The sequence below is a fragment of the Rhinichthys klamathensis genome, unplaced genomic scaffold, assembly GCF_029890125.1.
Source record: "Rhinichthys klamathensis goyatoka isolate OS25496 unplaced genomic scaffold, OSU_Roscu_1.1 h1tg000485l_1, whole genome shotgun sequence".
Taxonomy (NCBI): Eukaryota; Metazoa; Chordata; class Actinopteri; order Cypriniformes; family Leuciscidae; genus Rhinichthys; species Rhinichthys klamathensis.
This window is the reverse complement of record NW_026606972.1, coordinates 505,105-518,717: the sequence shown is the minus strand read 5'-3', so window position 1 is coordinate 518,717 and position 13,613 is coordinate 505,105. Positions and strand designations below refer to the sequence as shown.

The following is a 13,613-nucleotide window of genomic DNA, read 5'->3' as shown; positions in this document are numbered from 1 at the left end:
TAAACTATAACTAACCAATTATGCAGGACATCTAGCAAATGCACAGCAACATGTTAACAGCCAGACAGAACACCTCAGCAACTGTGTAGCAACACCCTGACAACAATCCACAACATTTGTGGATCGTTTTGCATGGGCATCATTAAACCTTTCTTACAACGAGTCATTTATGGAAATATAAAAGGCTGTTATGACTTTCTAACAATTGTGACCATTTCACGTATTTAATTTATATCTCACAATCTGACCTTATATTTTGCAGTTTCCCATAATTATAACTTCTTACTATTGGAACTATTTGTATTGGGACTATATATTTTACAATTGCGACTTTATTTCTATTGCGACTATATATCTTACAATTGCAACTTTCTCACACTTGCAACTTTTTCTCTTAATTGCGACTTTCTCACAATTGCAACTATTTCGTGTAATTGCTACTTTCTCACAATTGGAACTATTTCTCATAATTGCAACTTTCTCACAATTACAACTATTTCTCGTAATACATTTTTTCTCACAGTTTGACTTTTTATTTAGCAGTTTCCCATAACTATGACTTCTATTCTTGCTATTGCAACTATTTCTATTGCGACTATATATCTCACAATTGCTACTTACACTCACACTTAGAACTTTTCTCGTAATTGCTATTTTCTCACAATTGCAACTATTTAATGTAAATGCTACTGTACTTTCTAACAATTGCAACTATTTCTCGTTATTGCAACTTTCTAACAATTGCAACTTTCTAACAATTGCAACTTTCTAACAATTGCAACTTTCTCGCAATTGCAACTATTTCTCATAATTAATTTATCTCACAGTTTGACTATATTTAGCATTTTCCCATAATTATGACTTCATATCTCGCAATTGCGACTTTATTTCTATTGCGACTATATGCCTCACATTTGTGACTTTCTCACAATTGCAACTTTTTTCGTAATTACAAATTTCTCACAATTACTACTTTTTTAGTAATTATGACCATTTTACTATATTTAGCAGTTTTTACCTTTTTTTCTCATTTGCCACTTTATATCTTGTAATTGCAGTTTTATATCTCAAAATCTGATATTATATCTCACAATGTGACTTCATATCTTGCAATTGTGACTATTTCTCATAATTCCACCCTTATGTGCGACTTTATATCTAACAATATGAATTTATTTTCTTTAAACCTTTTTTTTTACCTTTTAAAAATATGTGATTCCATTTAATTTTTGCTCAAAAACAAGCTTGATTAAAAATTCTGGTGAATCATGAACATGAGCATTGCTCAGTGAAACATGTCCAAACTCAGCCTGCATCTCTTAATTATTTGAAGTTGAATTATAAACCACACATGTATGCATTGTCGCTCATATTCACAGTCCAGAAATTTGATACCACTCTCTTCTAGATGACTCCAGCAGCCAGTAATTGGTTACAATCGCTTTGGAGATCTTATCATCTTGGCTAATATAAAATAGACTTGTAAAAGTCTCCTCTTTAAGTGACTAATGCTAACATTTCACTCTTTCCTGTCATAGCCAAAGCAACGGACCTCGCTGTCCTCCTCCCAGGACGTCCAGAAACCCCTACAGAACCACAGCTGCGAGCCCTCGGAGGTCAGCTCATCTCTTGGCTACGCCAGCTTCAGCACCAGCCCCCCCGCCAGCCCCCCCATCAGCCCCGCCAACTGCTCGACCGGATCCGCCGAAGACTACGGCCTCACTGGTACGACTCTACTCATCTTGTTGGTCTAGACGACAAAGATTTCTCTTAAAATCCCTTACGACAAATAAGAAAGACACAATTTGAGAAAACTGCTGACATGCAGTACGAATATAGCGTTATGAAAGTGTCTTGAGTTAACAAATAATAGTAGCTTTGGGACAGTTTTGCTTTCTGTTTACAGGGAAGGTGTTTCGATGGGCATTTCAGCCAATGATATCACCGGCTGGATAACCCAGCTGACCCCCCTCGGTGTCTCTCATACAGACATGTTAATTTCAGCAGGAAGCCTCTCTCTTGATTTGCTTGTGCCAGCAACAGAGTGATTCCCGCTGCTTTGAGCAGCACTATTGTAAAAGTGTGACTGAATTACTCATCAAACCACATTTTAACGGCTTGAACAGCATTTTAAAGTGCCGCTCAGCTACTCGGCACGGTATGAAAGAAGCAGCCAGCATTAGAGCATGTGGGAATGTCCTCGGTCTGAATTGTTTGTAAAAATACTGCATTCAGAGAGCAACGCAGGGAGGTTCTGCACAAGGCCCTCTGCAAACGCACCATCTCAGCAAACGTCAGTGTTTTGGCACGGGTGATTTTTGCTGTCATTTCCTCAGCATCCACCTACGGCACTGCTGGTCGAGTGGGCAGTTGATGCTGTTTCCATGGCGATGTCATCCTGGTGCTGAGGTGGGGTAGTCATGGTGACGCTGGTGTACTTTGCAGTCCGTTGGATTTCACTAATGCTTCTCACATGCTTGTCTGGCACCCTGATCCCCTGACGCATGTGCTCAGAGAAATAGGGGGAAAGTAGGGAGGTGGGAGAGAGAGAATCTAATTATAAGAGTTAGTGCTTATTCACTTTTGCCAAGTATGCTCTTTTAGTTTAGATACGGTAACAGGGGGGATGTTGCAAAAGCTACCTTTGTTAAGTGCATTTTTTACTTTCCTCCTGCAGTCAGGTAGCATCCAAAATTAGCACACCACTTGTTAGAAATAATTGTGTTTGGTGAGTAAATAAAACAGTTATTTGTGAGTTGTCCAGTAAAAATATTTTGACAATTAAGGATTTTTTTTAATAGCATTTTTTATTTTTCCACCAGATGTGAAATAACTCAATAACTCAGGATCAATATGAGAAACAAAATAATGATGTGTCTTTTTGTCGTTTTTGCGGCAGGTACGGTTTCACATAAAGATAGAGTCTGACTCACTCACTCAGGAGAATTAGTTGTAATATTATGATAATTCAAGTATTACAGTTATAAATACAGTATATATTATTTTCAACCTAATTATTTACCTAATTTTTATAAAGAAATGTACTTTATTATTGTACTTTTTTTAGAGAGGTAGATAGATAGATATAGATGTTACAATTACTATTATATTATATATAAAAAAAATAAAAAATAAACGAAATATTGTCCAGTACTTTTTATGGCTGATAAGAAACTATTTAATATATTTATTAAATAGTTTCTTATCAGCCATAAAAAGTACACACACACACACACACACACACACACACACACACACACACACACACACACACACACACACACACATATAAATATATGATAATTATGTTTCTTTTAGAATGTAATTATCTTATTTTTTTACGTATAAAAATACATATTTAAAAAAAAAAATGTTTACATATTAATTATATTATATTATTATACTATATTATATTTTATAAAAAAATGATTAAATAATGCACAATTCTTTTCATGCAGTGGTAAGTATTTATGGCTGGTAAATACACTCCCCATTGGCAGGTGTGGCAAAAAAGTTGATTTTGAATTGTGCTGTTAGACTGAGCTGTCAAACCTTTCTACCATTTATTAAACTCAATCACTTGTATAGATCCCAAAGGATGCCATTATTTCTTCTGTATCGCTCCTGAAATTCTCCCTACCTGTGGATGTGTGTGGCTGAAGGTCCTGGCAACCCTTAAACTAAAGCCTCATTTGGCCTGTGAGTTACACGACTCTCCCTGGCCACATTATACGTCATTCCCTCTGTACAAGACAAGCAATCTCTTAAGGAAAGCAAATGGTGATAGTGATGGATGGTGAAGGAAATATCACTGTTGCATTCAAAACCCTTTTGCCACTACAGGGAAGTTCATATCTCTGTTTGCCAGGTCTCCACTGTGAAAAGGGCCTTTTCATCTCAGTCACTCTCCAGTCTAACATGGGGCTTTTCAAATGGAGGGGTGCTCTCCTCTTCTCTTTGATGGCGGCTCCCTGTTGTTCTGCCCTAATACACGTGTCTTCTGTCCCACTGTCGCAGGACTTTGTATGGTGGCATTTCAAGGGGTTTCTAGGGTGTTTCATCTGGTAGCGTGACGTTCTGAGGTTCTTTGCCTTCTTGCCTGGAACAGAAGCCGATTTGTAGGTTATCAACATCTAGCAGTGCCTTCTGTCGATGGTACTTTTATTTAATTCTGCTGGCATATGATGTAAAAAAAAAAAAAATGTAAAAAGCGCCATCACTGGAATCACGTTAGCATCTCCTCTGAGAGGCCAAGACATGATTTCCAAACGCTGTTGTGATTGAAGCCACGGATCAGAGCCGAAATCACAGTAAAGGCATTGAAGTCCTCTCTCTGCAGCTCCAGGAATAGATCTCACATTTTCATGCTTTCGTTCACCCCATCTTCTTTTTTTTCCATCTTCCTCCTCCTCCTCACTATTTATTAGCTATATAATGTCCATTATATTGTTGCCGTGGCAACTAGCATTGAGTGAGGAGCGCATTGTAGTTTCTTTGATGCCGTGCCTTCACACTGTAGGTAATGAAATGAAGTTCTGTCGTTTCCCTACAGTAGGTGCAAGAGAGATGGAGAGATAGACTGAGGCATGATGAGAGTGTAGAGAAGACAAGTTCTCATCGCTTTGGGTTACCAAAGGTGGTGTATTTTTATCCAGCTGCGCTTGGTGCAAACTTTGTTGATGTGGTGTTTTGTAACTGTGGGGAGAGATGAGAGAGATTGCAGCGCTGCGATGCACTGAGGCCTTTAAAGTCAAGTTGTTCTCCTTTTATTGCCAAGCATGATGACCTGCATCTATCCCCTTAACCAGTCGAAATGTTCAGCAATGAATTCATTGATTGGATGTCAGAATTAAATATTAGAATTTAATTGGCAGCATTGTTCCTACTTAATATTTCATTTTCATTGCAAGTTCCTACGTCTGACTTTGCTAATTGTAATTAAAATGGGATGTATTGGAATAAAGCAGTCTGGTTGAAATAAAATGTATGCATTTGGCAATTTTCAAAAGGTCTTCTGGACATCGATGCCTTTATTGCATGAGTGGGATTGTGGAGAGACAGGAAGTAAGAAGAGGGGAATGGGATGGGCAGTAGAGTTTGTTGGATTGCTGCACACAAGGCTATGGGTTTGACAGCTACTCTTCAACATGTGTACAAACTACTAAACTAAACTAGTTACAATAACAATTACAGTGGCTCCCGTGATGATTCTGTAAATGACTAGGTCAACTCTGAACTACAGGGCTCAAAGAAAATACCGGGTTGACCACTGGTAATTACAGCATTGTGGTGGCGTTCTTGTGCCATTCTGACATCACCTAATGGCAGCATCAGTCCAGTCTGTGGGCATCTTGATAATGCCCTTGGACAGCTATTTCCAGACAAGAGTTTTTTTCCATGCACTGACAGGTTTCTGTGCTAAAAAAAAAAGAGCAGAGAACAGGTGCAAAAAGCTACTGAATCACCAGCCGTTGCCCATTTCTCATGTTTAAAAGGATAGTTCACTCACACACAAAACTAGATGTTGCCTTTGTCCATTGATTGTTTCTTTTATTTGAAAGTTGGGATGTCTTTTCCAACAGCCTCCATGTTCTTCAGTTCACTTTTCGATAAGTGCCTTCTTGTCCTCTTCTGTACTGCCAAGAATGTCCAAGAACTATAAACTGACCTGATGTCCACTTATTCTCTTCACCATATTATTAATGGAGTGTTTTGGTGTGTACCCGTGCACTTATGCATGCGTTACTGTGCGCCCTACTCGTCTTTATGAGTCAGCGTGCTAACGGGGCTCCGTGGCATAATTAAACACCATCATTCCATTAAAGAGAGTTTGATTAGAGGATCTGTGTGTGTGTGTGTGTTCCCTGTAGTGCAGCCTCCCACAGGGATTCATAGATCAGAGTCCTGTGCCTTGAGTGCTTTGATGAAAATTAATGTTTTTATTGTCCACCCATAAACACACACACATACAGTACTCACTCACACATGCATATATGTACTCCTACAACTGTATAAGCGTACACACACACACACACACACATACACTTGTATCATCTAAACAGTTCTAGTTTCTAATGTTGCACAAATCTACCATCACTCTTCTGACAGCATGCGTACCCCACAGCACTTTTCGATGCTGGTTGCCTTGGAGATGGTGCGTTTTGAGACAAATGGGAAAGCTACAGTGAATTCGATATTTTATAATTGTTCATGATTCCTGCGGGTATATAGGGAGAGATTCCATACAAGAAAGGGTATATTGAATTGTATATTGTAGAAGTGCTGCCCATGAGACCTGAGTGACTGACAGATTCATAGACTGATCTGTATCGGTGTACATTTAGACGTCGGGCAGCAGGCCCTTTAAGATGTTAGGTGATTGACAGGTCTGATATTGTTCTGTGACTTTTAATATCTGAGAGTGAGTCAAAGACAAGCACCAGAGAAAATGAAACAAGATTGTACCAGATGTGGTGCTGAACCCTGTCCTGCAAACATAACCTAACTTGCCCCTCCTGATGTAACTCAGTGAGGAAATGCTCACACGCTCATACACGCCCTGCTTTATGACTATCTGTAGGCTACACAAGTTAATGATTTTTTGATAATTTATGTTAATGTCACTACAACTTTATTGGGCTATTGGGATTTTATGCTCAATACTTTGGTAGAGACGTTTGATAAGACAAGAATCACTATTACTATTGCTTATACTTAGTGCATACTTGGGTTAGTGATATGAATAAACAAACCTCAAACTGTACACTTCAGTACATCGAGGAAAGGATTAAGGAATGTTATGACTTTTCAAAATGATTGATTTTTGTGGTTGCTATGTTCTGGGTGGTTTTTTGCAAACAATGATATGCCATTGCTAAGGTGCTCTGGGTTTCTAGATGGTTTCTTATTGCCCCATCACCCCTATTAATTTTGATCTCTAAATGGCTCATGTCCCCCATTCAATGTAAGCCTATGATTTTCTTAAACCTTTTTTATAATATACTAGGTAAAAATCACAAGTCTAATTGTTTGAAATGTAATGGCATACATTTCTTCAAAAAACGTCATGATTTGACTTTTTTTTTTTTACATTATACATGCCCCGGGACCTCTTCACTCAGGCAACTTAGAGCCATTCAATATAAAAAGAGCTATATTTTCAAGGTAATGAAAATTATATACACTACCATTTAAAAGTTTGAGGTCGATAAGCAAAAAAAAAAACAGTAATACTTTGAAATATTCTAACAATTTATTTTAATTTATTTTAATTTATTCCTGTGATGCAAAGCTGAATTTTCAGCATCATTACTCACTCTAAGAAAACAGAAATCACTCTAATATGCTGATTTGGTGCTCAAAAAACATTTCTGATTATTATCAATGTTGAAAACAGTTGTGCTGCTTCATATTTTTCTGGAAACCATGATACATTTTTTCATTTTATTTTTTATGAATGAAAAGATTAAAAGAACAGCATTTATTTGAAATAGAAATCTTTGGTAACATTATAGTGTGTCTTATAAATCACACTACTTTTGAACGGTAGTGTATATTAATTAATAACTCATAACATTATTAAATAATATATTATGCTAAACAGATCATCTTCCTTCAACTAGTCTCGCAGATAACTTTTTATGTATTATAGCTGTCTGCGAACCCCTTGCTTTATCATTGCAGACCCTAAGTATGAACAGTAGTAATATGCCTTAGCAAGCACTAAGAAGATTGTTTTCTGACTATTGGAATATTAGAGTCCTTTATTTATTTATTTATTACACTGAATGTAAAATGCACATACATTTTCCTCTCTTCCTCTCTCTGTGAGCTGCTGTAGGACTGGTAGGATCTCTGGTCCTATTTTTGGCAGGAAATGGGTGCAGTTCAATACGGCGCAGTAAACATTTGTTAACAAGCAATTAAACATGTGGCCTTTAATCCACTGGAAGAGACAGCCATCAGCTCAGTGTGTGTGTGTGTTTGTGAGTGGCTCAGCCCATTCTGCTCTTTTTCTACTGTTCTCCATCATTACTTCCTCCTGCATCTACAACCCCACCCTGAATTTCAGACTTATCTAAATAGACAAACAACATTAACATTAAGTTCCCTTATACTGTACAAGCTCACGAATAAAGTACTTATTTTTAAGTTTCTGTTGTGACATGACAAGACATGACAGTGCCGTGTGTGTGTGTGTTCGAGTATGTGCACAGATGAGTGTGTGTAAATGTGTGCACTGAAACATCACTGGAATGCTGTGTGGTGCAACAGTGGCCCTATCAGATCTTTGAGAATGAAAAACTACATGTAAACGTCAAACGAATGTGTGCGAGTGTGACCTCAGAGGTGGGACTCGCACACATAACCTCATTCCTCATAAGATCGTCCTCCTGGAAAGTCCTGCTGACTGTTTTGCTGGCTTATACCCGTTTGCTAAAGTACACGAGCGCAATAGAGGTTTTCAAGAAGGAGGTAGGTGGTCTAGCTTTATTGTAGCATGTGATATGTTTAACCATGGGTGTTTCTCCATGTTTAATGAAGGGAGGGAAGGTCCACAACTTTTTAAGAATATATACTCTTTTCAATTTAACCCCCGTCGGACTTTAGATTCAAGCTGAGTTTCGCTCTTCACTGTCGGCCCAGCATGCACTGCGGCTCCTGTTGTATCACTGGCTCTGGCTGATGTTCTCCACCCTGCTGTTTACTGCATGTTCTGGAGGAGCTCTTCACACTAGTGAGTCAGAAATACAGCAGTAAGCTTATCATCTGGATAAGAACTCCGTAAGCTGCTCTCACACCCAGCAGTCTAGTCACTCGAAATCAAAATTAAGTCCTCATTTACTGTGGTTTCGAAACCGCAAGTGGTCCATACGACTTGAGCTCTATATTCTAAATTTTCTGAAGGTATGTGATGGATTTGTGTGAGAAGATCTCTCAAATCTCATTTGGGTTTGCATGTATTAAAGGAACACTCCGACTTTTTGGGACTTTAGCCTATTCACCTTATCCCCCAGAGTTAGATAAGTCCATACATACCTTTTTCATCTCCGTGCATGCTATAAGTCTGTTTGACGCACCCACCGCTAGCCTAGCTTAGCACAAAGACTGGATGTAAATGGTTGCAGCTAGCATTCTAATCCAAATAAGTGTCACTCCGCCCAAGTAGCAGTGCTTTGCCTTCAGAGAATATAGTTCCCAGTATTTATACGGTTAAAATATGTCTGTGTCTCATGTGACTTTGTTTTTTGTACACTCTGTGACTATACAAATCACAACATGTAAATAGGAAAATGTTTGCGTTATTTTGTCACTTATTTGGATTAGTATGCTAGCTGCAACCATTTACATCCAGTCTTTGTGCTAAGCTAGGCTAGTGGTGGGTGCGTCAAACAGACTTATAGCACGCACGGAGATGAAAAAGGTATGTATGGACTTATCTAACTCTGGGGGATAAGGTGAATAGGCTAAAGTCCCAAAAAGTCGGAGTGTTCCTTTAAATATGGTGAGTTGTATTCTTGATGAGAATTAACCCTGTAAAGCCTGACATATGAAATAATAGTCTGACACACACATATATATATAAATAATATATATATATAAATATATATATATTATATATATATATATTTATAGATATATATTTATATATTATATATATATTTATATATATATATATATATATATATTATTTTTTTATGGAACCATTTATTGACAAAATCTTATCTAAAAAAGTTTTATTTTAGTATCATATTTGATTGCTACATCAGACTTTGTGGCTTTTGTATACATATATGATATAAGAAAATATGGAGCTCATACTCAAGGAGGAAAAAACACCAGTTTTATTAGGGCTAAACCTAACGCAAAAATATTTATTTTGGTGAAGTTGCTGATATTTATTTGATGATTCTGACAATCTTGTAATGTAAATCAATAAGATCTTTATAACAATATAACAGACTACTTATATAAAATGCTTATAAATATCAGTTGTTACTCTATATTTGCCAATATGTCTTTGTAAGATGATATTTAATTGCCTAGTTTTATGATGAACTTCGCAGTTTTGGGTGTAAAACATGTAGTGCAATGCAATAGAACGATGACAGACATAAATTCACAAATAAACATTCCTCAAAAGCCTGATCTATCCTTTCTGATACTCACATTTAAACAGGATTTTTCTAAAAATATTACTAACAATAAAACATTACTAACAATATAAAATGTGTTACTTATTACTAAGATTACTTGGTAAAATTTCACAGCAAAAATACATGTGTATTACAACCTGAATTATTAGTATAATATACTAATACTATAGGCCCTTTTACTTGATAAAAAAGTATAAACTATCAATCAGACAACTGATGGCATGTAGAAGATTGTGTGTAACAGGTTTTTCAGCAAAGTTTTGATCATGTTGATAAAATTGACAGTTGACGTACTCCATTGACTTCCATAGTAGGAATGAAAAAATACTATGGAAGTCAATGAGGTCCATCAACTGTTTGGTTACAGACAGTCTTCAAAATGTCTTCCTTTGTGTTCAGCAGAAGAAAGAAATTCATACAGGTTTGAAACAACTTGAGGATGAGTAAATGATGACAGCATTTTCATTTTGTAGTGAACTATTCTTTTAAGAGCCTTTGGGGAAAATGTACAGTAAAAGGGAAAATTTCACACAAAGCCTCAGTAGAATAGGAATAAAGTGACTTGAGTCGTTTGTACACCTTTTATGTTACTTCTTTTGGAGTTTGAGATGTTTAAATGATGACATAATTTAGTGTGTGTGTGAGAACTCATTTTAAACATGAGAAATGGGCAACAGCTGGTGATTCAGTAGCTTTTTGCACCTGTTCTCTGCTCCTTTTTTGTCTTTTTTCTTTTTTTGGAGCACAGAAACCTGTCAGTGCATCAAATTGAATGGGAAGGATTTGTTTTTATCAGAGGATGATCTCTGCCCCACTGTTTTTGCCCTCAAATCTCAAGTTTCTCATATATGTGTCTTTTATAAATTACGACAAGTAACCCTAGCGATCTAATTACGTGGGAAGAGTTCAGGCGCTGTGCTGCGGGATAGATTTCCTCCCGCTGACCCCAGATCAGCCTTTTGTACCCTGCGTGAGCTTTTGATGCACTCTCTGCTGTGCTCAGATAAGACTTGAGCACTTCTGCTGAGATCTCTGATTCTTTGCCCTGTGGGTCAGGTCAGATGGCGCCACAGTCAATCTGCTGTAGATCACTTTCTTTCTTTCTGTCTGTCTTCTTCCTTTCACTGTTTCATCTCTCCCTTCTGAAACCCAAGAGCTTTGAGCCCATAATTTTAGGAAGCCACTGTGTTGTCTCCATGACTACCGGATGTCACCTGTTGCAGTTCTAGCTGTAGATCTAATCTGAGAGGAATATGGGAAAAGGGACAGATATTAGAAATTAAGGAAAAGGAAGACACTAAAAAAGATATGTACGGTAAATACTATTCCACTGCCAGGTCATTTATTGATGAATTAATTCTATATTTTTGTAATGTTATATTTGTTCATTTAATTTAAGAATTCATTGGTTTGTTCAGGGTTCCAGCAGTCATGGAAAATGTTGGTTACACTTTATTTCGATATTCCACTTTAAACATTCTACTAACTATAAGTATCTCTGCATCTGGATGCCAATTAACTCTCATTAGAGTATCAGTGGACTGTCTACTTAATATCTACTTTATTGTGATAGTCCTCCAACAGATATTCTACTGACTGAACCGAACCCTAACATAACAGTCTACTAATAGTTTAATGAGAGTTAGTTGACATGTAGTTTCAAAGTTACTTATAGTTATAATGTCTAAAGTGGAATATCAAAATAAAGTGAAACCAAAATTTCTTAAGTGAATATAAATGTTTCGGGTAGAAAGAGGTAATTTAGTTTAATTTAATTTAATTATTTTGTTTATTTTTTATTTTTTTATTTTGGTTGTACTGCAGATCTAGAAGAAAGTCTCTGTCCAGCTTAAGTAAGTTCTTTGATTGATTAATTTTTATTATTTTTATTATTATTATTTTATTCAGACATTTTCCAAACATTCCTGTGCAGATTTGATTTCTTAGAAAACTTTCAGACCACCCCCCCTACACACACACACACAAAACAACCTCTTTCCTCTGTTATCTCTTGTAGTTTGGTGACACATTTTTTCTCAGTGATGGTGGCAAAGATCTCGAAGCGCTCTTGCCTTTATATTACCCATAAATTGTGCTTTTTATTTGATCTGTTTCCCAGAAACTGATGTGAAATTTCCATTATGGCTGTGTAGGTGTGCTGAGTGGTTTCTATACTGTAGATGGTTATCCACTTCTGCCTTCCTGTGAGCTTGGTGAACAACACACTCATTTTCCTTTAAAGTCACCATGAAATCAAAATTGACAATTCTTCTTTTCTTTTTTTTATAGAATGTTACCGTGTTTATTATATAGGGTTTATCTGTGCACATAATTATTATAATTTTAAATGTATGTGCACTCATAATATTTAATCAAAAAACATTAAACTCCCTCCCCCCAAAACGGCTTCTGTTCTCTTCATGACTTACTGTATGTCTTGGCGGAGAGTTGGACTAAATATCCTCCACAACTGACTGCAAACTGGCATTCAGATCTGCCTCCATTTAGTTAGCAACGCCCAACTTCCAATGATCAAATCAATTCCCGAGAACGAAAAACAAGTCCCATCCTACATTTTTTTTTCTCATTCCAGAAGCCTTTTCACTCAGATATATGTCACAATGGGGAAGAAAAACTAGTTCCATTTCATGCTGACTTTAACATGCAACTTTACTTATGCTTTTATCCGTTTTTATGTCAAGTCTTTTATTTGATGTCAATCAAGCTATTGATACTGTGTTCTATAACTATTGATAGGAATATTAGACCTATCGGGATTCTGTTGGCAATGGCATCATTTTGTGCTTTTGGGGGGCTGATTTGCATCTTTATTAGTGTGGTAAAGAGGCCAGTGAACTACATAGAACAAAAATGTATACTGATGACTAGTTGAGCCATGTAACTCTCTTGTAGTGTAGACTTAATGCAAGGCAGATTATCCCTTGAATTCCTGCAGCGTGTTTGTATTTGGCTTCTCGCAGATGACAGTCAAGGCCTCTGTGTTTTGAATGCCGAGCCGACTGCTGTTTTGTCTGAGATGGCAGTGACCTTTACTACTGTTGTGATAGTTCATGCTGTTTCTGTCTCTCAATGGATGAACTCATCATGGCATTTAACTTGCGATCCTTTCACTCTAGATGATCAAAACTGACACAGACCCCTTTGTACAACATCATCTTCTCTCTTCAGGGTCAAAAGCGAAATATTACAGCCAAAAATTCTAGCATAACTCACCCTCATGTCGCTTCAAACCTGCAGCATGACTTTTTTTCTTCCATGAAACACAAAAGGAGACATTTTGAACAACGAACTCGTCACTCTTTTCCATGCTATTATGAAAATTATGCAAAAGCATAAAAATGGTCATAAAAATTTGGATGAGTAATTGATCGTTTTTTTTAACTATCCCTTTAAACTCATTTTGTTTGTGTGCAAGATTTACTCATTCTCTTGTTG

General features: G+C 36.9%; 1 protein-coding gene across 10 annotated transcripts in view; it reads left to right on the top strand.

The window, feature by feature from the left end:
* Window positions 1–13,613, top strand: part of anks1b (ankyrin repeat and sterile alpha motif domain containing 1B) — a 176,866-nt gene that overhangs the window by 110,885 nt on the left and 52,368 nt on the right. For all 10 annotated transcript variants that reach the window (XM_056237370.1, XM_056237366.1, XM_056237368.1 and 7 more), the window contains one exon: window positions 1,539–1,725. In XM_056237370.1, the coding sequence (XP_056093345.1) occupies window positions 1,539–1,725 (187 nt within the window). The remainder of the gene's footprint in view (window positions 1–1,538; window positions 1,726–13,613) is intronic.